Below are 24,548 nucleotides of genomic sequence, written 5' to 3' on the forward strand. Positions count from 1 at the left end.
TGAGGGGGAGAGGTCAACCCCTTTTTAGTCTACAGATGAGACTCAAGGCTGAATGATAGCCCTTAATCGCCAAGACTGAGAGGAGTTTTTCCTCACTGAGGTACAAAAAGGAAGTCTAGGAACTACTGATTCCTTCCTTTTGAGAACCCAATTGCTCCACATGCTCGCTGTTGTAGTGGTTAAGAAGTCTATTGTCTTGGCCCCAGCAGTTAGGACTTCCTATAGGGACTGCATGGAATCTTGGTTTGACAAGTCCTCGTGGCTCGCAAGGTAGCCAACTGTACCAGACCACGTGTCAAGCCAAGAAGGAGCCTCTAGAAGAGACATTGAAGCTGCTTCCATTGCAGAGGCTTCTGTGACTGAGAAGAGCCTGGAAGAGTAGAGTGTCTCTTCGAGGATTAGCCCGGTGTGAGCCTCGCCGTGAGGGGATCCAAGATCAGAGGAGGGTTGACGTCTCTGATCTCGTAAAGGGCTTTTGTCTCAAACGGGAATTTATTGGATTCCTGAGACTTCAGGAAACCCGTTTCTCCCGCGACCACCAGCGATACCTCCTCAGACAGCCTGCAGGGCGAACAGACCAGGTTTAAAGGTCGCTCATGAATGCCAGAGGCAAGGGACAGTGACATTGCATTAGCAGTTAGGACAATGCCCTAGAGACTGACCATATATTATATGGTCAACGACCAAGCCTCCTCTCCATCCAAGCTAGGAACAGGGAGGGCCAGGCAGTGGCTGCTGATGACTCAGCAGATAGACCTATAGGCTCCCCCAAACTCCCCAACCTTAGCTCACAAGGATGGTAAGGTTGCAGACACTAATGGCACAAACAAGCCAGAGCGGGAATCGAACCCCAGACTGTCAAACACCAGTCAGAGACGTTACCAATCAAGCCACAGCCAGAAGATCAATTCTGGTCTTAGGGTTTGGGGTGGACGTCATAGCCTGTCTAAGGCTGGAGCACCAATAGGTTTAGGAGACAAATGTAAAATCGCCGAGGCATGAGATATTACACATAGTTCTTAGAGTCCTTAAATAGGAGGATTCTAAGTCCTTCGACGGCAGCTCTTCCGAGGAATCCTCAGGCTGCGCTAATTCCTCGCGTGTTATTACAGGTTAAGTGGAGACGCGAGTAGCAGACAAACCTTATGTCTTACCCCTCGCATCTTTCTTATCGAAAGGGAAAGAACGGTAGAAGTCGGAGTGTCTGGAAGTAATGGCGAAGACCGTTGACAAGAGTCGGAAGACTTTCTGTCATAAGAGTAAAACTCTTGATGACGATGGTCACGTGCATAGCGCAAATTGCATGCGTGCGCGGACACTCTGTGCTAATTGTTACGAGAGCCCGACGACTCAGTGTAACTGAAACTCGAAGGTTCCAAGTCGTGTGAACTCGAAAGTCCAGCGCGACAGAGGCCCGAAGGACTCCTAAGGTCATGAGAGCCCGTAGGATCAACATGACGAGAGTTCAAAGGCTCCCGATCACGCCCGCCGAAAGGGTGATCGTCACGAGACCCCAAGGGGTCAACGTGAGGAGAACCAGTAGGTTCAAAAAGACGTCTCCTTACAACACAACGGGGAGAACGTCAGGGATGAAGAAAACTCCTCCGCAGGGTAGGTTTGTTCTCCCGAAGGAGAACGTCACTTAAGACAAGGCTCTCGCTCCGCCTCTGGAGGAAAACCAAAAGCGTAAGGGGGAGGAGCGTGGATCAGCAAACTCCTACAAGTCTTCTCTCGTGAATGGGAGGAAGGTTCTCCCGAAGAAGATCGCCTAAAACAAGCTTTCTCCCTGCTCTATGAGGAAAAGTGTAGGCGTAATAAACTCTCTCGCGAACGAGGGAGAAGTACTTCCATAGGAGGATATCGCCTAAGGCAATTTTTCTCCCCGCTCTATGGCGAAAAAGTGTAGGCGTAATAATTTCTCTCTCGCGAACAAGGGAGAAGTCCTCCCGAAGGAGGACATCGCCCAAGACAAGCTTTCTCCCAGCTCTTATGGGAAAAAAGTGTAGGCGTAATAATCTCTCTCGCGAACGAGAGAGAAGTTCCCCTCGAAGGAGGAACAAGCCGTTGACTTGCTTTTCCCCGGCTCAAGGGGAGAAAGCACAGTCTTCGGGGACGAGATGGCAGAGGCAAAACTCGTCGAGCTGTCCGAAACTCTTCACGAAGGAGGGAAGGTTGCTGAATGGGTAAAGTGGGGAAGCCCTCCCTTGGAAGGGGGGTGGTTCTCTCACGCAGCCCAATTCCGAGGAAGGTTATCACTCCCTCGTAAGGGGAGGCTCTCCAACCCCTGGAGACGAACCTCCTGGCAGCAATCTGTGCTTCCCAACAAGTTGATCAAGTTGCAGGTTGACAATGAGTGCTACCTCGTAACATGGGCAGCTCATGAGTTGCCACATGAAGCGCAGGATAACGAACGAACAGAGCGGCCGAAGCCATCGGCATTGTGTTCTACGTCGCTGCTATCTGAGTGTTTTCTTTTAGCTTCTCTAACACGTTTCCCCTTTTCCTTCTGCTCTCAACCGAAGAGAAGAAGGGCCGAACCTCTGCATCTTCTTCCGAGGTTTTCGAGAGACTCGTAATCCTTAACTCATTAGGGAGCAAAGAAACTGGGGAGGTTGTCCTGTCTGAAACACGAGAGCGAGGGATTGACCCCGCAAGTGTATGACCGGAGATTTGCGTATGTAGCGCTAATTGCGTGCGAACACCTTGTGTGACGGGAGTCTGAAGACTCTGCCATAAGAGTAAAACTCTTGATGGTCATGGGCGCAGTGTTGGTTGAGCGCACGCAAACACTCCGCGCGACAAGAGTCCGAAGACTCTCTGTCATAAGAGTAAAACTCTTGGTGACTTGTTTCACGAGAACCGGAAGGTTCAGCGTGATCGTGTGTGCCCCTAGAGGTTGTGTTGAGAGAACCCGAAGGGCAAGAGCAACGGGAAACGGAAGTTTCCCTTGTCACGAGACACCAAAGTGTTAGCGTGACTAAATACACGAGAGCCCAAAGTTTCAGCAACTTGAGTTGCGAGAAAACGAAGGGATAGCGCACCGGGAAATCGAAGTTACCTTGTCACGAGACCCCAAAGGGTCAGAGATCGAGAAATCGAAGGTGAGAGCGATCTTCTCTGAAGATAGGGAGTTAAAGCAAGGAGAAGCGCTCTTTCTGACTTTTCTAGAGCGAACGGAGACCCTCAAACTATTATGCGATGAAGAGGGTTCGAGGTCAGGACGTGCTTTGCCCTTGGTTGCGCTCCTGGCTTCTTAGATGATCCCTCGCAAGAGAAAGATGACAGCGAGGCAGAACAATGACGAGAGGGAGCGCTCTTCTTAGGTTTGTGCCAAGAGCGCTTATAGTCTAGAGGCGGGACGTCTCGAGGAGAGACAGAAGGCGAGGAAGAGCAAGAACGATGATGTCTCTTCCTATATCGCCTGTCTCTTCAGAGAGAACATCTAGGTGAAGGTGTGCTAGCTCTCCTTTTCCTCTTTTATCGCCTGTCTCTTCAGCGAGAACATCTAGGTGAAGGTGTGCTAGCTCTCCTTTTCCTCTTTTCTCTCTCCCTCCTGACCTCCGAAGAGTGTGATGACGAGGAGGAAGCGCTCTTCTTATGTTTGTGACGAGAGCGCTTATAGTCTTGCGGCGAGACATCTCGTGAAGAGATAGAAGGCGAGGAAGAGGATGTCTCTTCCTATGTCGCCTGTGTCTCCAGCGAGAACGTCTGGGTGAAGGAGAGCGAGCTCTCCTTTTCCTCTTCTCTCTCTCCCTCCTAGCCTCCGAAGAGGGCGAGGAGGAGGAGGAGGAGCAGGAGGAGGTACTGTGATGTTTGCCCTTGCTATGTTTGCGCTTGCTATGTTTGCGCTTGCGACGTTGTAATTTGTAGATGCGCAACGGAGTGTGAAGTAGGCGCCGCAGGAGCTTTAGTTACTATATCCACTAAAACTTCCATGGGCGCCGACTGAGTTGATGGGAGGTAGGTGAAGTCCGGTACTCCTGAGGGTTCCAAAAGAGAAGGGACCTGAGGCACTACCTTGCCCGCGAGGAACTGGTTCCAAACTTCCTCCGAAGGAGAACCAGGAAGTCCAAGGGCAGGCCATACTGCTCGTACATGATCTGGAATGGAACCAGTCATTCCCGGTGGCGGAAATTATTGCCCCACTGGGGGAGGCAACGTGATCCGCCAGATCAAGAGGAATGGGGGTTAAATCAATGGTGCCACTCTTCCTTGACTTCCCCCCCCGGAGGGAGGCAGGCAAGGAAGAGAGGAAGAGTCTGAAGGGAGAGATCGAGAGGCCGAAGAAGAGGTCCGTGACTCCTTATCGACGGCAATCCTGGAGGTAAAGAATCCTTCTAGGACTTCCTATTCTACCTCTCTCGAACTTCTCCCACTGATAGGGCGACCACTTCTACATTTTTGGCAGGGGGAGCCTTCAGAACACCTATGATCTCTGTACCCAAGGCATAGGGAAAGAGGATCCACCTCCAGCGGCGACAAAGGTGCACGGAACACTTCCTCATAAGAGAGGACATCACATCTAACAAAGAAAAAGAAAAAAGGATTAATCAAAAATCCCAAAAAGAAAGGCTAGTCTGCCAGTCAAATAAAAGCAGGAGCAGCGGTGTTACCACTGGCGACGGCTAGAAATCGATTGAAAGTAAACAGCAGCTACCGACCGCGGTCCCCCCACCACTAACAGGTGGGTAACTAGCCTACCTGCCGGTCGTTAACGACCTTGTTAAGGTTTTTCCGCTGTATTTTCCAGCTCACGCTAGAATATCTCCTATAGTAAAGAATGAGGGTTTGTATCAAGTGTAGGAACAAATATTCTCTTTCCATAATGAACGAACATATATGCATTTAACAATTTCATAAATAAAATTAAAAATTTTCTTCTATATCTTATCACAATGGCTCAACAATGTGAAAAACATAACGTACTGTAAAAAAGTGAAACTCGAATTTTCTTTCCCCATTTAATATCAAAGGATGACCGACGAAAGACAAACCCAACATAAACCGGGGTAATATTATAAAAAATAAAAAAACCAACACATCACAAACAATTGTAAGAAAAGATTCAAATGTTGAGATAAGAGCACAGCGACCAATGACAAAAGGGGTATTCTGTGACCGGCAAATGAACGGGGCTTACCCATCATGACAACTGTCCTTAACCAATTACCATGCTATGGATTCAATGGCCATTCCAGTACTTATTTGTGATAATCATCACACATACAGTGTCTTAATTCCATTGTCTATTCTTTAAGAATAAATACGATCCATGAACGAATTTCTTTCTTCCTTTCTCTGATAATATATATTGAAGAGGTTCATATATGCATATGCGTAGGAACAAATCAAAGAGCATAATAAGCACAATTCCAAATGTAGACTGCTATATACACACGTAGGAAATAAACTGAAACTACCACTAAGTGTAAGGGTGGTCCAGAATGCACGATTGCCCAGGTGAAAGGAAATGTCTCAAAAATTAAGAACATATATCTACAAATTACCAAATATATTCAAACTCGGGTATAACTTACTACCAATACAAAGAAAAAATGAAAATATTTCAAGATGGAATAGCAGGCAATAACAGTGTCTTTGTTTTGGACTTGGAACCATCAACTTGAATAAAAATAAAAAATAAAAAAAAGATGTTAAAAAATTTAATCCCTGTGAATGAAAAAATCTTAACCAAAACAAAGAGATGGCACAAGATAACTTTTAAAACCAAAGCAAACTCTTACAATTACAATTAGGTAAAACTGTTTCCAGTTATTTTCTGGTATCCTTCAAACACAAAGATATTTGTTTGGTTTTCAAAAGATAAAATTAATGACCTTTATATAGTTTATCTACTAATAATATAGACAGCCTACTATCTTAGTGGATGAATAACAAATTATTTGTGCATGTACAAATACAAACGGTACCTTAATATAGATAAGAATTGTGTCACCAAACAAGAAATTTCTAGTTTCTTTTATCAACAAACTCCTTAAATGTGTAGTGTACTAAAGGATGGCATTCAGTATGTTCGGTATATTATTCAAAGTTTTTATAAAATTTTGTACTTCCCTCATGTTTCCTTCGTACTGCATATCAAATCTTAGTGTTACATCTCTCAAAACAGCAGAATCAAATACAGTGAAGTTACACAAAGGGAGGTCATTTCAAGAATTTAGAATAATACCTGTTTGAAGCATTTGGCAGGTGCCGGTACGGTGCTGGTTTCCTTGAGGTAGATGTCCCAGTTAAACTCGGCTGCAGCTTCTATCTGGGCTAAGGCAGCAGCACTCAAACCCCTTCCTATAAGACATTATACATTTTCACTCTGAAGCAAAATATCTCAGAAAATAAACTGGAATGAGGAATTACAACATGCTTATTTTCTGACCCCATTAAACCTCAAAATAATTTAGGAAAAATGCCAAATAGAAAAAAAATCTAGAAACTCCAGTTTATGTGAACACGCTCAATACCATCTGTTGTGAAGAGTGCAAATGATATTATATAAGTGAGGATAGCTACCTTTTCCACGGTTCTAATATGAGCACCACTGCACTGACAAAAAGCTTTTACAGTACACAAATAAAAACTACAGCCCCAACGCTATGAACATGGTTTTTTCATGGTCTAAAGGCAAAGTGAGTCATATGTTGAAAAGAACTAGTCTCGCATTTTAAACCCAACAAATGATAGTCCAACCTAAACTTCTTTGCACACACAAGCACACACTGATGTTGAGACCCTTTTTTTCATTTATATCTTGTTAGAATCGACATTACATTCTCTCCAATGCTTCTTAGTGACTGTATTGCTAGTTTCATTCTTAGTTTATGACATTTTTTTTGTCTTGCATCACTAATGATATTAGTTTTCTACAACAGCTACAAGGTTTTAAAAAAGCTAAAGTGGATAACAAAGATAATCAATTAGATGGTTTTTGGTTATTAACAGCCTCCTCCTATGTGACCTAAAATGAATTTCTCAGTACTGATACAACTTAATACAAGGCTCTTATTTCACTATTCAGGTGACAAAAAGTCAACAACAACAGACTGGTTCAAAAGCTACATGGATAAGCAGGTTTGCATAAACTTTCACACTTTACAATACTGATCAAAAGCAAAACATTCTAGATACTAGCGTACAATCTACAAGGGCAAAAGCATTCAATCTACAAGTACATGCTACAACCATATTCTAGCCAAGTAAAAGAACTGAATAACTTTAAAAAAAAGGGGAAAACATGACTACTGTCTAAAAACTACAGAATTAAAATTTATTCATAAAATTTTCAGATTTCATATGTACTAACCACTTATTCACAATATGCCTTTATTTCACATCTTAACCTGCCACCCATTTCAAACTCCCTTATCATCACTAACAACCAGTTAAGGATGTCAGAAGAAGGGGGAACCCTTCACAGAACTGGATTCATCACTCTTTATAAATAAGTTATGTTTGTTATGGGAGGTTGGATGAGGAGCTTTTATTGAAACTAAAGTTTGCATATGAAATAAAAAAATCAAATTTCATGATTCCTGTCTGAAAATGTTAAGATAACTTCTAAAGTTGTTGGTGACTACTGGCATGGTTTCAAAACTAGCCCAATAGTTGTGACCTTACAAATCTGATTTGGAACATAACTAGGACAAAAAACGGCTACTGCACACTGTACATTCATTTGTTGTCAACATCATGGTCTGACAACTCGACAACCCATTAAACAATGTAAAATAAAGATACCAGCAGCAATCAGGTCTAAACAGCAAGATATAATATAACATACTTTTTACAAGTATGGCTAACATGATAATACAATATTGATGACAGTTGAGTATCCAAACTTGCAAAATTACATTCATATTTCATAACAGGATACCCCAGACCAACAAAATAAATTCTTTATTCTCTCAGACCTAGTACAAAAAGTATGTTCTTATATAACAAATATTTATTCTGGATATCCTATATATGAAACTCAATCAATTTGAATGATTTTATCATAAAGTTCCTCTTATACATAAGATAATCATTCCTCAGAAAATAGAGGATGGGTTGATCTTTGGGAAAATCCTCAATATTAATATAGTCTTCCACCACCTGGCTAATGTTATAAAAGTGTAGCGAGATACAACACTTCAAAGGACTTTACTAGCCTTCTCTCCCAATGGGATCCCTGAGATCTTAGAACCTTGGACTGATTTGATAAATTCTTCTTTTTTGAGAAAATGGTCAAACATTTATGATAGATGATCACCAGTGCAAACATGAAATAAACTACCTTAAAAGTGTCTTCCCCACCTATTAAATTATTTACTTCCAAGATATAATTACTCCCAAGGCTACAGGCCTCAGTATGCATTTTGTCCTTGCAGCCCAACATACTATATTCTAGGCAAGCTGAAGTCAGCAGCTTTGATCAACAATAAAACTGTCATTGACGCTTGCAGGTCATAGTAAGAGTAATTCCTGGACTTTATGAGCCTATTCAAAGAAAATCCAAAATTCACCTTATCGGAGGAGCCTGCTGAAACAAGCCACTATCCATTGGTTAAAAAGAAAAAAAAAAAGGACAAGTAGACTCAAAACTCATGTGAGGTGGTTTTGGAAGCAGTTTCTTCATGTAATGCCAACAATTCCTTGGGCAATTCACTGTTGGCAGCTTGCAAGAGAGAGGTTCCAACATGTTGAAATGCACTGATCACTTCACACTCCACAAAACCTGAATTTAGATCAGAGTTCTACCTGCTCCTAAATTGTACTTCTCAGGCATATGCCAGAGCCGTAGACTACAGCAAATTGCTAAACAATCTCTCCCCCAATTTATGGCCTTAACAAAATAATGCGAAATTGATCTAGCCTTCCCACACCTCACCAAAAATGCCCGCCTAGAGGGTGTTCACGATCTATACTCGGTTAAAATTGGATAATTGCAGAAAATTACGATCCTAAATAGTGTGCCTAATGCCAGTTTAGACATAAAATGATGCAGGTCTAACACCCCCATTCTTCCTTCGTTCCATTATTAACACTCACATTATCAACCACTCAGCATAAAAGGTAAAAAAAAAAAAGATTAAACAGCCCTGGATACGACGCAACAGTATGTCTGTACTCGTTGCAGCCGAAGACAAAGTGAGAAGTCTTTAATAGGAGGGTCGGCAGGGCCACACACCCGCATTTACCAGCTGTACAGTAGCTAACTACCTCGTTAAAGATTTCAACGGCATTCCAGTTCCACTAAAGACATTCCCTATTCTAAAGGACAAAAGGTTTGTATACATATAGGAACAGCAATATTAGTGATTACTGTATAAGGGATGGCTTCTAGATTTGTTGGTAATTACTGCACTTATTGTTCTATTGAATTTTTTTTTTTTTGGGGGGGGGGCGATTATGATCCGCATTTTGTGTACCTAATGCCATAACTGGCCTAGCCACTATGAAAGTATTTTAAATGGTATTATAGTCTTTTTAAAAGATAGAAAACTGCATACTCTATCATCATTAATCACACAACTAGCTGCATGTCTTTCAGATGTCATAAATCACTCTTTAGTAATCTCAGTCTTAATAGCATTAGAAGCAGGTGAATCAGCATATGTTCATCAAGTCCTTGAGATAGTAGCTCCACAGGACTAAGGGATTTCAGGGTTTCCTTCCTCTGGCTATTAATATACGTACAGCAGAAATAGGTAAAAAGTGTCTCTAAAAGAACACTATGCTGAGGCATGTAATCATTAAGAGCATATGCAGGCCCATTGAAAAAGAAGTGTAATCTTTAACTCAATAGGTCTCTAATCACAACACATTATACAAACAAAAGGAATATGGAATTTAGAATTACTGCAAAGCACTGGTGGAGTTGTCAACCATTCAGTGTTAAAAAATGGAAAAAATCCACCTTCATCTCATTCTATTTAGATGTGAATCCCAATTATTAAAGCTCACAAGGTCCTTGTTATACCCAGTTCCTGGCCATTAATCACTTGAAATAGTCTACTTTTCTCAGGGCAGGAACATGAAGACACCAGCACTGTAAGCCATATCTTGATTGTGAGATACGATGCACAAAGAGAAATCTAATGCCTGGGTTTAGTCATATTTGCTGGACAAATGCTACAATGGACAGGCATAGAATCACTTTATTCTATTGGCAACCTTTAATCTTTTCCTCAACCTATGGCACTTACAAACGGATCAAGAAGTAGAAAGACCACCCTGGAGTGAATTCTCAATCCTTAGGATGTTTCCCAAAATTACTAATCATGCCTCCCTACCCGCACGACAAGCCCTCCTACAGTCTTTGTCACCCAATCATTTTTGTAATTCTTCTCCTGCATTATGAAATCTGCACCAATGTCAAGAGGTATTCCTCTTATCATCCCAGTATCAATAACTATTCAGTCAACTAATTATTAAAGGGTGGTTATAAACAAAATATGTCTATACTGTAATACAGAAACATGTCATCACACACACACTACAAAACCCCAACAGAATGTGATTCCGAAGCATAGTTACTTCTTTGGTACTTGACCAGTTGTGAATATTTGTTTTGAATTATTATGGAGTTTCTGGAAACCATCTCATGACAGATAAGGCAACTTATAATTAATAGGTTGGTATATGAAAAATGTGTTCTGTAATATTAAAAAAAAAAAAATTCATTTTATAGTTTGGCTTAGGAGAATGCTCACTAGTCAAAATCTGTAGAATCATGAGTATCAGAAAACCCACCTTGAGATATAGGACTTTCAAGTTACTGTATTCTCTTTTCTATTTTGCAGGAGTGTTATCTCCTCAAGCCATCAACTATTGTATAAAAAACTGTCCAGTATTCAAGAAATTAACCGGTACCTCCCTACACTCTGATAACTACTACAGTACAGAGAATCAACATATCACATGAATTGTCCTATCAAATGTGAAATATAAGGGCTTACATTGGAATGGGAACACCAACATAATACAGCACAAAACACCAGTTGAACTCTGAACCTCATTAATAGTGAAGTGAATAAAAAATGATATTTTCATTTTAAAATAAATTTTTGAACTTACTTACCCGGTAATTATATAATATAGCTTACGTCCCTGACGTCATGGCAGAAATTTCAAAACTCGCGCCAATCGCCGATTGGATATTCAGCTGTACCACCTACGCGCCCCCCAGCGAGATACCTGGAACCATTCCATGATTCCTCAGATCCATGCCCATAGTCTCTAGAGGGGAGGAGGGTGGGAATTAAATTATATATAACAACCGGGTAAGTATGTTCAAAAATTTATTTTATAATGAAAATCATTTTCAAACATATAACTTACCCGGTAGTTATATATATAGCTGATTAACACCTTTGGTGGAGGGTCAGAGACAGCCAATATTGTTGGAATTCTACTTAAGAGTTAATAAAAATGAGTATGCGACATTATAGCTAGGTCCAAAAAAGCTAGGCCCAAAAGAGCTAGTACAATTGAGCTAGTGCGACAAAATGGCTAGTTCCATAATAGCTAGCACCAAAATCGCTAATGTGACAAAATAGCTAGTTATACATTTGAGCTGGTACAAAAAGAAGTGTTAACCAAAATAACTAGTTTCAAGAAAATGGAGTTATTTCTACTTCATTTTTTTCTTTTAATCTTTTTCTTATCTATGGAGAAAAAAGTCAGTAGTATTCCACCCTTCATCATGGAAGTTATAAAGTCCCAGAAAGGAAAAGATTTACTTAGATAAGATGGATATTTGTACCGAAAAAAATACAATGAACAAAACCAGCCAGAACTGGAGATGTTTAATGAAGGATTGTAGAGTAACATTAAAAACTACGCCGAACTACCAAGAAAATTGTGAAGTAAAAATTGGACAAGAACATAATCATGCCCCAGATCCCACGAGGCAAAGTGTTAGAATTGCTTTAGGGAAAATGAATGAGCAGGCTTCAAATTGTAGTGCACCACCACGAAGAGTTATTGCTACTGTAGTACAAGAGCTGGATAAAGAAGCAATGGCTAATGTCCCTAAAAAAAGAGCGCTCCAAAAACGTAAGGTTGAAGGCCATTTTCCAGAACCTTTATCAATTAACGAATTGATAGTTCCAGAAGAATTTAAAACTTTTACTATAAACGGAATGCAGAACCCTTCTTACTGAGTGACGAAACAAGCGATTCAAACCGAATAATCATATTTGCAAGCCAGCATATGCTTGATCAACTTGCTAATTTAAAAATATTTGTTTTTTAACATTTTTAGTTATTTTTCTACTTAATTTCTACCGATGACTTCTGTTTTTTTATCTATTTCTATAATGAAGTGTGTTAATTGAAACAATTATTGATATGTGATAAAGTTTTATGCAATAAAGTTTTATATTAATATTGATTAAATTCTGTTCTGCTGTAAATAATCAACGTAAACAACACACACACACACACACAGTTTTAGCAACAATACATTTTCTCAAAACAAGCTATTTTGGTTAACAGCTCTTTTTGAACCAGCTCAAATGTACTACTAGCTATTTTGTCACAATAGCAATTTTGGTACTAGCTATTATGGAACTAGATATTTTGTCGCACTAGCTCAATTGTACTAGCTCTTTTGGACCTAGCTCTTTTAGATCGCTCCCAATAAAAACCAGCTTAAGGGTTCGTACCTGATAAGGAAGCTGGCTTCAATGATTCTCTGCCTCATTATGTCCGCTTTCCTTATGAGATCCAGCGATCCTCCCAGGGAGCTGAAGACCTCTAGGAGCTGTCAAACCGGTGTAAATACCTCTATGTGACAGGACCTCCTTCAATACCCAGTTCCGGGCGCTCTCAAGGAACAAATTGACTACCTGACTAAAATCAATGATTGCGGAAGACTGTGGCAATCTCCAGAAGCAACCATAAAAACAAATAAAAGTTCCAAGAGAAGAAAAGGGTATTAAGATTATGGGAATGTAGCAGTGAATCCTTACCCCACTACTGCACTCACTGCAACGAATGTCCCAGAGTGTAGCAGTCCTCATAAAGAGTCTGGACACTTTTCAAATAGTGTGAAGCGAACACAGATTTACTCCTCCAAAAGGTTGTGTCCATAATGCTTTGTAACGATCTATTCTGCTTGAAGGCCACTGAAGTTGCTACAGCTCTAACTTCGTGCGTCTTGACCTTTAAAAGGTTTAGGTCTGCCTCACTGCAATGTGCATGAGCCTCTCTTATTAAAAGTCTGATGAAGAATGAAAGGGCATTCTTTGACATCTGTAATGAGGGCTTCTTGACCGAGCACCAAAGAGCTTCAGACTTGCCTCGCAAATTCTTTCGTTCTGTCCAGGTAGAACTTCAGGGCTCTTACTGGGCACAGGACTCTCTCCAACTCCTCGCCAACCACATCCGAAAGATTCAGAATCTCAAAAGTCTTGGGCCAAGGATGAGAACGGCGTTCATTCTTGGCTAGAAAGCCTAACTGCAATGAGAAGATAGCATTGTCATCTCGAAAGCCAACGATTTTACTAAACGCATGGATTTCACTGACTCTTTTAGCTGTTGCTAGACTAACCAAAAATAGAGTCTTCATCGTGAGATCCTTAAGGGAAGTTGAATGCAAGGGCTCAAACCTGTCACTCATGAGTTACTTCAGGACTATATCCAGATTCCAAGCTGGTGAATCCTAGTGCCGTTGCTTTGATGTTTCAAACGATTTGAGAAGTTCCTGTAGGTCTTTATTATTCGAAAGGTCCAAGTTTCTGTGCCTGAATACAGTCGTTAACATACTCCTGTATCCCTTGATGGTAGAGGATGAAAAATTGCGCTTCCTTTGAAGGTATAACAGGAAGTCAGCAACCTGAGCTATAGAGGTACTGGATGAGAAAACAGAGTTGACTCTGCATCATTCTCTAAAAATCTCCCACTTGGATTGATAAACCCTGATGGATTGATAAACCCTGATGGTCGAAGTCCTTCTTGCTCTTGCAATAGCCCTAGCTGCCTCCTTCGAAAAATCTCTAGCTCTTGTGAGTCTTTCGATAGTCTGAAGGCAGTTAGATGAAGAGTTTGGAGACTTTGATGGTACCTTTCCAAGTGGGGTTGTCTGAGTAAATCTACTCTTAATGGAAGGTTTCTTGGAGTGTCCACCATCCATTCCAGTACCTCTGTGAACCATTCTCTTGAGGGCCAAAAGGGGGCCACTAGAGTCATTCTGGTCCCTTCGTGTGACACAAACTTTTGTAACACTTTGTAAAGGATCTTGAACGGTGGAAAAGCGTACACGTCCAGATTGGACTAATCTAACAGGAAAGCATCTATGTGGACTGCTTCGAGATCTGGCACTGGGGAGCAATAAGTCTCTAGCCTCTTTGTCTTCGAGGTCGCGAATATGTCTATGCAAGGACGACCCCAAAGTCGCCACAGATTCTTGCAGACTTCTTGATGGAGTGTCCATTCTGTGGACAGCATTTGACCTCTCCCGCTGAGGCTGTCTGCCATCACATTCTTCTCCCCCTGAATGAACCTTGTTACAAGGACTACATTCCTTTCCTTTGCCCAGATGAGAAGATTTCTCGCAGTTTCGTAAAGGGACATCGAGTGGGTTCCGCCTTGCTTGGCAATGTAAGCTAATGCTGTGGTGTTGTCGGAATTGACCTGCACTACTTTGTTGAAAACTAACCCTTCGAGGCTTCTGAGGTCCAACAGGACTGCTAACAGTTCCTTTTGGTTGATGTGGAAGTTCTTCTGAACCTCTGTCCACAACCCCGAAACTTCCAACTTGCCAGTGTTGCTCCCCACCCCGAGTCCGAGGCGTCGGAACACAACACAAGGTCTGGGTTCTTCTGTTCTAAGGGGAGACCTTCTTGAAACCTGTCCGGATCATTCCACCACTGAAGGCAACTTTTTATAGATTCCGTAATGGGAATGCACATCGTCTCTAGGTCTTTCTCCTTGTTCCAATGATGATTGAGGTGGAATTGGAGAGGACGAAGATTCAGCCTTCCTAGGGAAACAAACTGTTCCAACGAGGAGAGGGTTCCCAACAGACTCATCCACTTCCTCGCAGAACACCTCTGCTTCTTTAAAAAAGATTGCAGTTTCAAGATGGCTTGCTCCGTCCTTAAGGGAGACGGAAAAGCCCGAAAAACTTGACTTTGAATCACCATCCCCAAATAAACTATCTTTTGTGATGGTGTCAGAAGAGACTTGTCCCTGTTGACAAGAAGACCCAATTCTTCTGTTAGTCTCAAAGTTATCTGAAGATCCTTCATGCAGTGATCGTAGGAGTGAGCTCTGAGAAGCCAATCGTCTACTCTAGATACAGGAAGGCTCTGATGCCTCGAGTGCAGTATTCTAGCTATATTGAGCATTAGTTTCGTGAATATTTGAGGGGCGGTGCTGAGACTGAAACACAGGGCTCGAAACTGAAACACTTCCTCCTTGAAGACGAACCTCAGATAATGCTTGAAGCTCGGATGAATGGGGATGTGAAAGTGAGCGTCCTGGAGGTCTAATGAGACCATCCAGTTGCCCTTTCTTACTGCTGCAAGGACTGACTTTGATGTCTCCATGGAGAACTTCGTCTTCTGGACAAACGTGTTGCGTGCACTTACGTCCAGGACCGGACGCCATCCCCCCGAGTTCTTGGGAACCAGGAACAGGCGGTTGTAGAAGCCTGGTGATCGCAAGTCCCGCACCCTCTCTATGGTCCCCTTCTCCAACAAGAGAGACACTTGGAGTTGTAAAGCCTGCCTCTTTGACTCCTCTCTGTATCTGGGAGAGAGATCTACAGGAGCTAAAACTAAAGGAGGTTTCCCTATAAAAGGGATCTTGTAACCCTCCTTCAGAAGTTGTACTGACCAAAGGTCTGCTCCCCTCTTCTCCCATGCTCGCCAGAAGTTGTGAAGTCTGCCTCCTACTGCCTGAAGGCGAAAGCAGTCAGACTCTGCTTCGCCCTGTTCTGAATCCTCTCCTCTTTGCTCTCCTTCCATCGGGCCTGGAGCTACCCCAGCTGGAAGTCTTCCCTCAAAAGGGCTGAGAAAACTTAGGTAATGGCGTTTCTTCCTTTGGCTTGCGGCTAGAGAAGGAAGTTGGTAGGACCTTTCTTGCAGTCTTTGAAACCAGATCTTGGGTGGCCTTCTGAGTTAACGCGGATGAAATCTCTCTAATCAATTCTTGTGGAAAAAGAGAGGAAGACAGAGGTGCATATAGAAATTCCAGTTTCTGAAAGGGAGTAACCCCAAGAGACAGAAACAAACACATCTGAGCTCTTTTCTTAAGGATCCCTGCTGAGAAAAGCGCTGCCAACTCATTAGATCCGTCTTGTAACGCCTTATCCATACAGGACATGATGGGGATTAGACTAGTAGTGTCACCCTCTTTAAGGGCAGAAACCTTCTTCCCCAAGGCTCCCAGAGTCCAGTCAAGGAAATTGAAAACCTTGAAGGCTCTAAAGACGCCTTTGAGAAGATGATCTAACTCCAAAATTGACCAGAGAATCTTGGTCTTCCTCATGACCAACCGACGGGGAGCGTCTGCTAGACATGAGAAATCTCCTTGGGCAGAGGCAGGAACTCTCAAGCCGAGAACTTCTCCCGTCTCGTACCAGATACTAGATCTAGATGCCAGTCTAGTCGGAGGAAAAGCAAAAGCTGCCTTTCCTTGGTCCTTTTTAGACTCCATCCAGTCTCCCCTCATCCTTAGAGCTCTCTTTGATGACCATGACAGAACCATCTTGGTAAAAAGAGACTTCTTCGACACCTTTCCGAGCGTGAATTCTGAGGGTGGCGAACGTGGAGTAACGGGCACAAAAGAATCTGGAAACTCATCGTTAAAAACTTTCATGAGTTTCTTAAGATCCACTGAAGGACGAAAAGACTTAGAATCTTCTCCTTCTGATAACTCCTCAAATAATTCAACAGGGGAAAGGTGATCGTCTATGTCTTCCTCTGACAAAGCCCCTAACGGAAGTAGCAACGTTGTGCTTACCAGGATACATTTCATTAAGGTCCTGACTTCTGGCATCAAGAGACCCCAGATTATCGCGTCTGTCGCCTTGTTGATCTAACGCTTGACGCTCGGTGAAACGCTCGCGATCAAAGCGATCGGAACTAAAGTGTTCTTGATCTCGACATCCGATTTGACTAGTGTCATCACAAAGTCCGAGGCTCTCATCCTCAATGCCATGCCTCACTTCTTGACTCCCGGCATCACGTAAAGTTGTTCGACGCTCGACGCCGCGTCCCGCTCGACGCCGCGTCCCGCTCGACGCCGCGTCCCGCTCGACGCCGCGTCCCGCTCGACGCTCGATTCCCGCTCGACGCTCGACGCCGCGTCCCGCTCGACGCCGCGTCCCGCTCGACGCCGCGTACCGCTTGACGCTCGACGTCCTGTCTGGCTGCTTGCCGCTCAACGTCGCGTCCCGAAGGACGCTCGTCATCACGTCTCGCAGGACGTTCGACGTCTCGTTTTGCTGGACGCTCGACGTCACATCTAGCTGGACGCTCAATGTAACGTTTCGTTGGACGCTCGAGATCAAGTCCTGTAGGACGTTCAACGTCACGTTTAAAAGGATGCTTGGCGCCTCGCTCTGTTGGACGCTCGACGCTCAATGTCACGTCTGGGTGCTTGACGCCTGGCATCACGTTTGGTTGCTTGACGTTCGGGGTCAAGATTATGTCCGCTTTCCTTATGAGGAACAGTCTCACAACATTTAACGGGGGAGATGTAAAGCCGTTCGTCGTCAAGAACCTCTCGACTAACAGCCGTATGCCGCTTGGCGTCCAGAAGAGAAGCTTCCTGACGTTCAGGATCCAGGCATGCTACTCTTTTATTGTCTGTAGATTGGTAACTTTGCATGAACGAAGCGAGTCTCTGTTGCATCTCTTGTAGCATATTAAAATTCTGGTCAACTCGTTTAATCCAGAAGACGTCATGTCTATCACGAGTTCGCTCTCCACGCCGCTCAATGAATGCTCACAGCGTCCAGAGGGCGATAACCAGTCTGACAGCGGAGGAGGAGCATGAACCGAGGTCATGCCCGGTTCAGACAACTGACCAGCAACTGGACAATTCTTGACAGAATCCAACGTCCTTGAAGGACGTTTGGCAGGCAAGCTCTCCTCGGAAGAAGGAAAACGCTCCGGACTGCTCCAATGGCTACAACCAGGAGCTTGCGGTGTCATGGTAGGACGCTGGTTGACTTTATCCATCTTCCTCTTAAGAGGTCTGGAAGCTTGACGCCAGCCTCTTTTAGGTATTGCGTCATCCGAGGATGATGAAACCACTTTAACCTCACCTTTCCTATGGTGAGGGCGAACAACCTGTAAAACGTCAACAAGTACGCTCGAGGGGACGTCTGCTCGGGAGCTAAAGCCTCTTGTTTCCTTTCGTTGTTCGAAGAGGTCTAAGACTAGGAGAACGACAGGCACGAGCAGGCGCACCCTCCACTGCACTAAATAAATTCACTGCACTTTTAGCACTGTCACATTTCAACTGCTTCACATCGGACATTAATTGCGTTCTGTCCGCAGCGAGTGATTCAACCCTCGTGCCCAGAGCTTGAATAGCCACCATCATATCCTTTAACATAGGCTCATTAGCAGTAACAGTAGTGGGATCAGAAACTACCACTACAGGGGAAGGATTAGGTTCGGTGACACGGGAAGAGGAAAAGTCTTTGGAAGAACGAGAAGAACTTCGTCTCAGCCTATCTCTCTCTAGTTTACACGTATAGCGGTCAAACTCTAGCCAGTCACTCTCAGATAAAAGAATGCATTCGTCACAACGATCACCGAACTCACATACTTTACCTCTGCATTTAACGCAGAGAGAATGGGAATCAATAGAGGCCTTAGTAAGCCGGGTCTTACACCCACTCTCACACATTCTAAAAGTTAAAGGGGTGTTGGCCATTTTGAATATTTATAAGAGAGATCAACAAGCAAGGGTCAAAATATCAAAATCCAAAAGAAAATCCAAACAAGCGAGAGTCAAAACCAAATTATTGTACATCACCATAGTAAACTGCAATTAATCAGGTAAATAGGGAGTAGACATATCCAACGATGTCACCGGTTGCGGCGTCAGGGAAGATCTGAGGAATCATGGAATGGTTCCAGGTACATCGCTGGGGGGCGCGCAGATGGTACACCTGGCTATCCAATCGGTGATTGGCGCAAGTTTTGAAATTTCTGCCGTGACGTCAGAGACGTAAGTTATATACATAACTACCAGGTAAGTTATATGTTTAAAATTATCAGTTTCATTACATTAATTTTCTGTTTACATGGTTAGACATGAAATGAGGTTTCTATGGTGTCATGTGCTCAAAGCCCCTTCTGTCTGAATTTTGTAATTCAGTCTTCCTCAGATTTGAGAAATGTGGCAAATACTAATAAAAAGTTTAAAGAAAAAATAAATTCAACGGCAAATGTCATCTAGCAAATTCTTTTCAACTACTGTAAACTGTAACTAAGTATTTTGAGATTGGGTATTATTGATAAGACATCTGGAAGGTCATTCTTAGAGCATATTTACTTGACCATTTCCAAGTAGTTAATGATAATCTTGACCTATTTTTTTTAGCTATTATGTACAGCAACAAAATATATACCATTTGTATGCAAATTTGTCTACTTTTCCGAACAAATAATTAAAAATTCAAATTTTTAAAGAAATAAAAAACAAAAAGAAATTTCTATCCTCACCTAACTTCACTGTGTCACCTAGAATTATTATTGTGATATTTTTAATTTCTAAATAGGTTTTATACTCTCCCTTGAGAATTTCAAAAGATAAAATAGGAAACCTTGTTCAAATCTGTTACTGAATAACAGAAAATATTCAAAATCTCCCACTCTGGACACTAAAACTGCTATCATCAAATCTATTCCAAACTATAAGTTTCTTATAACCAAGCTTACTGAATGCTCTAACAGAGAAAAGAAACCAATACCAACCGTCCAGGTAAACCTTCATAGTAGCTTACAAATAAAGCAACTGATTATGAAAAACTGTATTTTTGACTTAGAGCAAAGCTAATCTTCTTAATGAATACCATACGTAGGCAGGCCTAAATATTAGGACACTGTAATAAGAAAATAAATACTTCCCATAACAACATATATATAGTATAACAAAAATACTTTAAAATAACAAATTTGTAAGTAATTTGTATTTTTCCTAGTATACAAACCTGGAGCTATTTATAGGGGGATATACTTCAGCGCAGCTGAAAGACGAGCCATGATAATTTTAGTGAGGGATAACTACCCCATACGCTAGTTAGCGGGTGGGGTAGACTGGCTACCCCGCTCACTCACATCTCTCGGCTGAGTAACCACTTTGCTTTATGGCAGGACTTCTCAGGGGACAGGGTGGCGGCCAATTTGTATACAGTAAATAGCTCCAGGTTTGTATACTAGCAAAAATACAAATTACTTACAAATTTGTTATTTGTTCCGACATAGATACAAACCCACCGCTATTTATAGGGTGACTTACTCTTAGGAGGGAGGAAGTCCTCACCAACTGGCCTTGGTCATGACCCGAGGTCCTCTCTCAAGGCCATGACCCGAGGTCCTCTCTATTTCGATCAGTAATCAATAGTAGAAGGGACCCTACCCTCGCTAAAATCAAGTACTGATACGAGGTAATACACGGATAGCGGCCTGTAGAAGCTTGTGTGTGAGTGGAACTAACAGTGTGGCTTGTCTTTAACATAGGAACTCAAGTACAAAACCTATTGCTCTTAAAGACTTATCCAATACCATCCCTCTAAAAGGTATTGGGGACATAAAAGTATTCTTCTATACTTAAGAGGCACAAGGGAAAGGGGTCTTACCTGCAGCGAGGTGAGGTCAGCTATGCTGAGGCTTACGGAGCTGGTTTCCCCAGAGGGGAGAAGGTGAAAGGAAGAAAGGAGCCAGGCATTCTTACTCATTCACCCCAGACTAATCCGGGTAGCCTCAGCCCTCAACCCTCTGCTACTTGTCCATCAATGAGCCTGAGGTGTTTAGACCACTTGTTGTGCGACCACCACATGACCAATGGAAAAGGTATCCAAGTTCTTGTGGGTTAAATCTTTGCAGGTAGTGGGCCGTGAAGGTCGATTGACGCTTCCACATGCCCACTTAAAGTATCTGCACCACAGTGTAGTTTCTTGAACGCCAGGGACGTAGCAACGCCAGTGACGTTACGAGCTCTGGGTCTTAGGATGGAGGAGAGTCTAGATTGAAAGTAACCTCAATTGCCTTCCGATCCCAGAGAGGAAGGAAATCCTTGAGGTCCTCCTCTTGACCTTCCCCGTGCTGGTCATCAGTGCCGACACACGGGGGGGAGCTGGTATCGTTCTTTTAAGGTAACCCCACAGTTGATGGGTTTCCGGTTACCGAACGAAGACTTTTTATTCAAAATGGGCTGCACCTAGGGTACAGCACACTCGGATTTGAGTCTTGGCAATCCACTCAGGGATGCCGCTGAGGATTACTTCTCCCCATCTTCTAGGGTAGGAGACATCAGAGGTTGGATCATACAACACAATAACTCTCTTGGTCAAAAGCCCAAGTGAGTAGAAAGGCCGTCTTCCGTGTAAGGAAGCGATCTGCTGATGGGAATAAGGTTCGTAGAGAGGGGCCTTCAGAGACTGAAGGACCCGAACCACGTTCACAGGAGGAGGTTGAGATCCGACGGGGGACAAGTTACCTCACACTTGTATAAGTAAAGGCATTGATGGGAGAGAATCCCCTTCCATGACATTAGTCACAAAGGACCGAACACTTCGCCTGGAAGACCGACGCTGAAAAGTGTCTGAGGTGCCTAGACATCTTTTCCGTAACTTGTTGCGAAAGGCCTCTCTGAGAGGGGTGGTGTAGGATCGTCCTAGGCAAGAAGTCGAAGCAAAGCTACGGCTTAGGAAAGTGTTAGCATGTGGCTCCTTGGAAGATCATGCCGTGGAGGAAGATCCCTCGGAACTCTGTCAGGAGCTGTAGAAGGTCCGGGAACCATTCTGCGGGTTGCCATAGCGAAGCTCCGTCAGGGGCTGCAGAAGGTCTGGGAACCATTCTGCGGGATGCCATAGCAAAGCTATTGGAGCCATTGATAAGATCTTGCTTATTCTGACCTGGCTGAGGACTTTTTCACCAGACCGAATGGGGGGGGGGAAACAAGGCACACCTCTAGGCCGCCCCACCGATCTTGGAATACATCTTGTTTGAGGGCCTGGGGAATTGTCGAGTGGGAACCTGAAGATCAGGGCCGCTGCGAGCATAACCACAGTCGGGGACCCCACAAAGTTCAAGACTTTGTTGGATACAAGATGATTCCAAGACACTGGGAGCCGACTATCTGGGTGGTTTTGCAAGCACATTCCTATACCAGGAATGATGCGAGCTGATGGGGGCAACTAGTTGTCCTCTGTCCATCTGAGGCTTCATACTGCTAGATGGTTCTCTAAGAGAGGTGAATGCTGTTACCTTTCTGAATCAAGCCAATTGACAAGGATGGAATGGTGTGGCATATGCCCACCCCCCCCCCCCACCCTCTCTCTTTTGATGCATTAAAGAGTGCATCAGATCCAGAGGGAAGACGAGAAGACAGGCCTCTTTGCAGAAGCTCTCATCTGCCACCCATCATCCGCAGATTGTCCAGCGGTGAAATGGGGGGGAAGGGGGAGTGCATAGCAATAAACACATCTTGAGATGATGTCGAGACATCTAACTAATTGCACGTTCTTGCAACGAAGGGGAACAGCCTGTTCTCCCTCCAACTGCCACTAATCCAGTGTGGTTGGCTGAATAAGACCGATACCAAACGGTAAACCAGTTAATCAGTACAGCTTATGCTATAATAGCGAATTTCCATAGAGATCGCTTTCCGGACAAGAGACAGTACGGTAATCACTGAACGCATCCAACCTAACCCAAGAGGGGATCGAGACGTATCTTCAATCTATTGTTGGGTGGGTAAAGAGCATAAGTCTACTACGGAGTAGTAACACCAAACTCTACGCATGACAAGCATACATGCGTAGCTCGACTTAAAAGTCGTGTCCGAAACTCAGTTGGAGAACGATGGAAACGTTCGTAACGGAAGTTTCTCCTTCATAGGATAAAAAACGTTCGTACTTCTCCGTCTCCAATCGGTAAACTAACATTTATATAAAATGTTTCCTACTATTACTATTATCATTATTACTAGTCAAGCTACAACCCTAGTTGGAAAAGCAAGATGTTATAAGCCCAAGGGCTCCAATAGGGAAAAATAGCCCGGTGAGGAAAGGAAATAAGGAAATAAATAGATGAGGAGAATAAATTAACAATAAATCATTCTAAAAACAGTAACAACGTCAAAACAGATATGGCCTATATAAACTACTAACAACGTCAAAAACAGGTATGTCATATATAAACTATAAAGACTCATGTCAGCCTGGTCAACATAAAAGCATTTGCTGCAACTTTGAACTTTTGAAGTTCTACTGATTCAACTACCCGATTAGGAAGATCACTCCACAACTTGGTAACAGCTGGAATAAAATTTCTAGAATACTGTGTAGTATTGAGCCTCATGATGGAGAAGGCCTGGCTATTAGAATTTACTGCCTGCCTAGTATTACGAACTAGGGAACAGATATGCTTATGAGAAGTTTCCAGTCGAAGCCTTTGTAGGAGACTAAGACTTACGATCGGGGGGAAAGGAAAAAAGGCCTAAAAGGAGGCTAAATGTAAATGCCGTAAGTCTGGTTACAGGAAAGTAGCCAAGTAATGTACTGAATAACCTGGTTTCAGTAAGGGATATAAATATATAACTTAATAGAACGGAGTTCTAATTGGAAGATGTATATAGCCCTTATTGGCAAAAAGATCGCTTGCACGCATATATGTACTTGTCCATTTGCGCTAGCGCATGCGTATTCTCTGCCTCCAGGAAACGTCTGCAACAAATTCGGTTGCGGGAATAATGTATGTGCGACGAATCGCAACATTATTGCCGAAAGAATTTTGATCGTTGACCAACTGTAATATTCTCTTGAATGAGAGCAAACATGTTCTCAAACAAAATATACAGTTATAGAGGCGATCATTTCCCCTTTGGTTTACCCCTCCTCTTAATGTAAGGGGGTAGTCAGTGTTCATTACACAGAAACGGATGTCTGTTTACCTGTGTGCGGGGTTTGAAACGTTTGTAAACATAATGAAAAGATGCCCACGCTGTTGCTATCGTTCTTTAACGTCAGCTAACAATGTTCCTTTGGGACTAATTGTTCGAAACAATAACCCTGTAAGGATAGAAAAAAAAGTCTCGGAAGCCTATCGTGTAAAAAGGCAAGTCGTTATACCCATGGTACAATGACTGGGCAGACTGCCTCCATCAAACGGTAGAACCGAGTTTAAGACAATAACCTTGCGGTTTTGTCTTGGCTAGAGTGCAGGCTCCGGGATGGCTTACGGCCTTCATGAAGTTTTAACAACACCCATTGAAGGTTTGTAAAAACTTCTCAGGAACGAGTCTCCCGAAAAAGGGTGAAGTCTCGTATGTGGGGGTTTGCTTCAAGAAGGCCAGACATA

General features: G+C 43.1%; 1 protein-coding gene across 4 annotated transcripts in view; it reads right to left on the reverse strand.

The window, feature by feature from the left end:
- Window positions 1-24,548, reverse strand: part of Scm (Polycomb protein Scm) — a 181,766-nt gene that overhangs the window by 113,021 nt on the left and 44,197 nt on the right. For all 4 annotated transcript variants that reach the window (XM_068366558.1, XM_068366560.1, XM_068366559.1 and 1 more), the window contains exon 5: window positions 6,191-6,306. In XM_068366558.1, coding sequence (XP_068222659.1) covers window positions 6,191-6,306 — 116 coding nt within the window. The remainder of the gene's footprint in view (window positions 1-6,190; window positions 6,307-24,548) is intronic.

The sequence above is a fragment of the Palaemon carinicauda genome, chromosome 44 (assembly GCF_036898095.1).
Source record: "Palaemon carinicauda isolate YSFRI2023 chromosome 44, ASM3689809v2, whole genome shotgun sequence".
Taxonomy (NCBI): domain Eukaryota; kingdom Metazoa; phylum Arthropoda; class Malacostraca; order Decapoda; family Palaemonidae; genus Palaemon; species Palaemon carinicauda.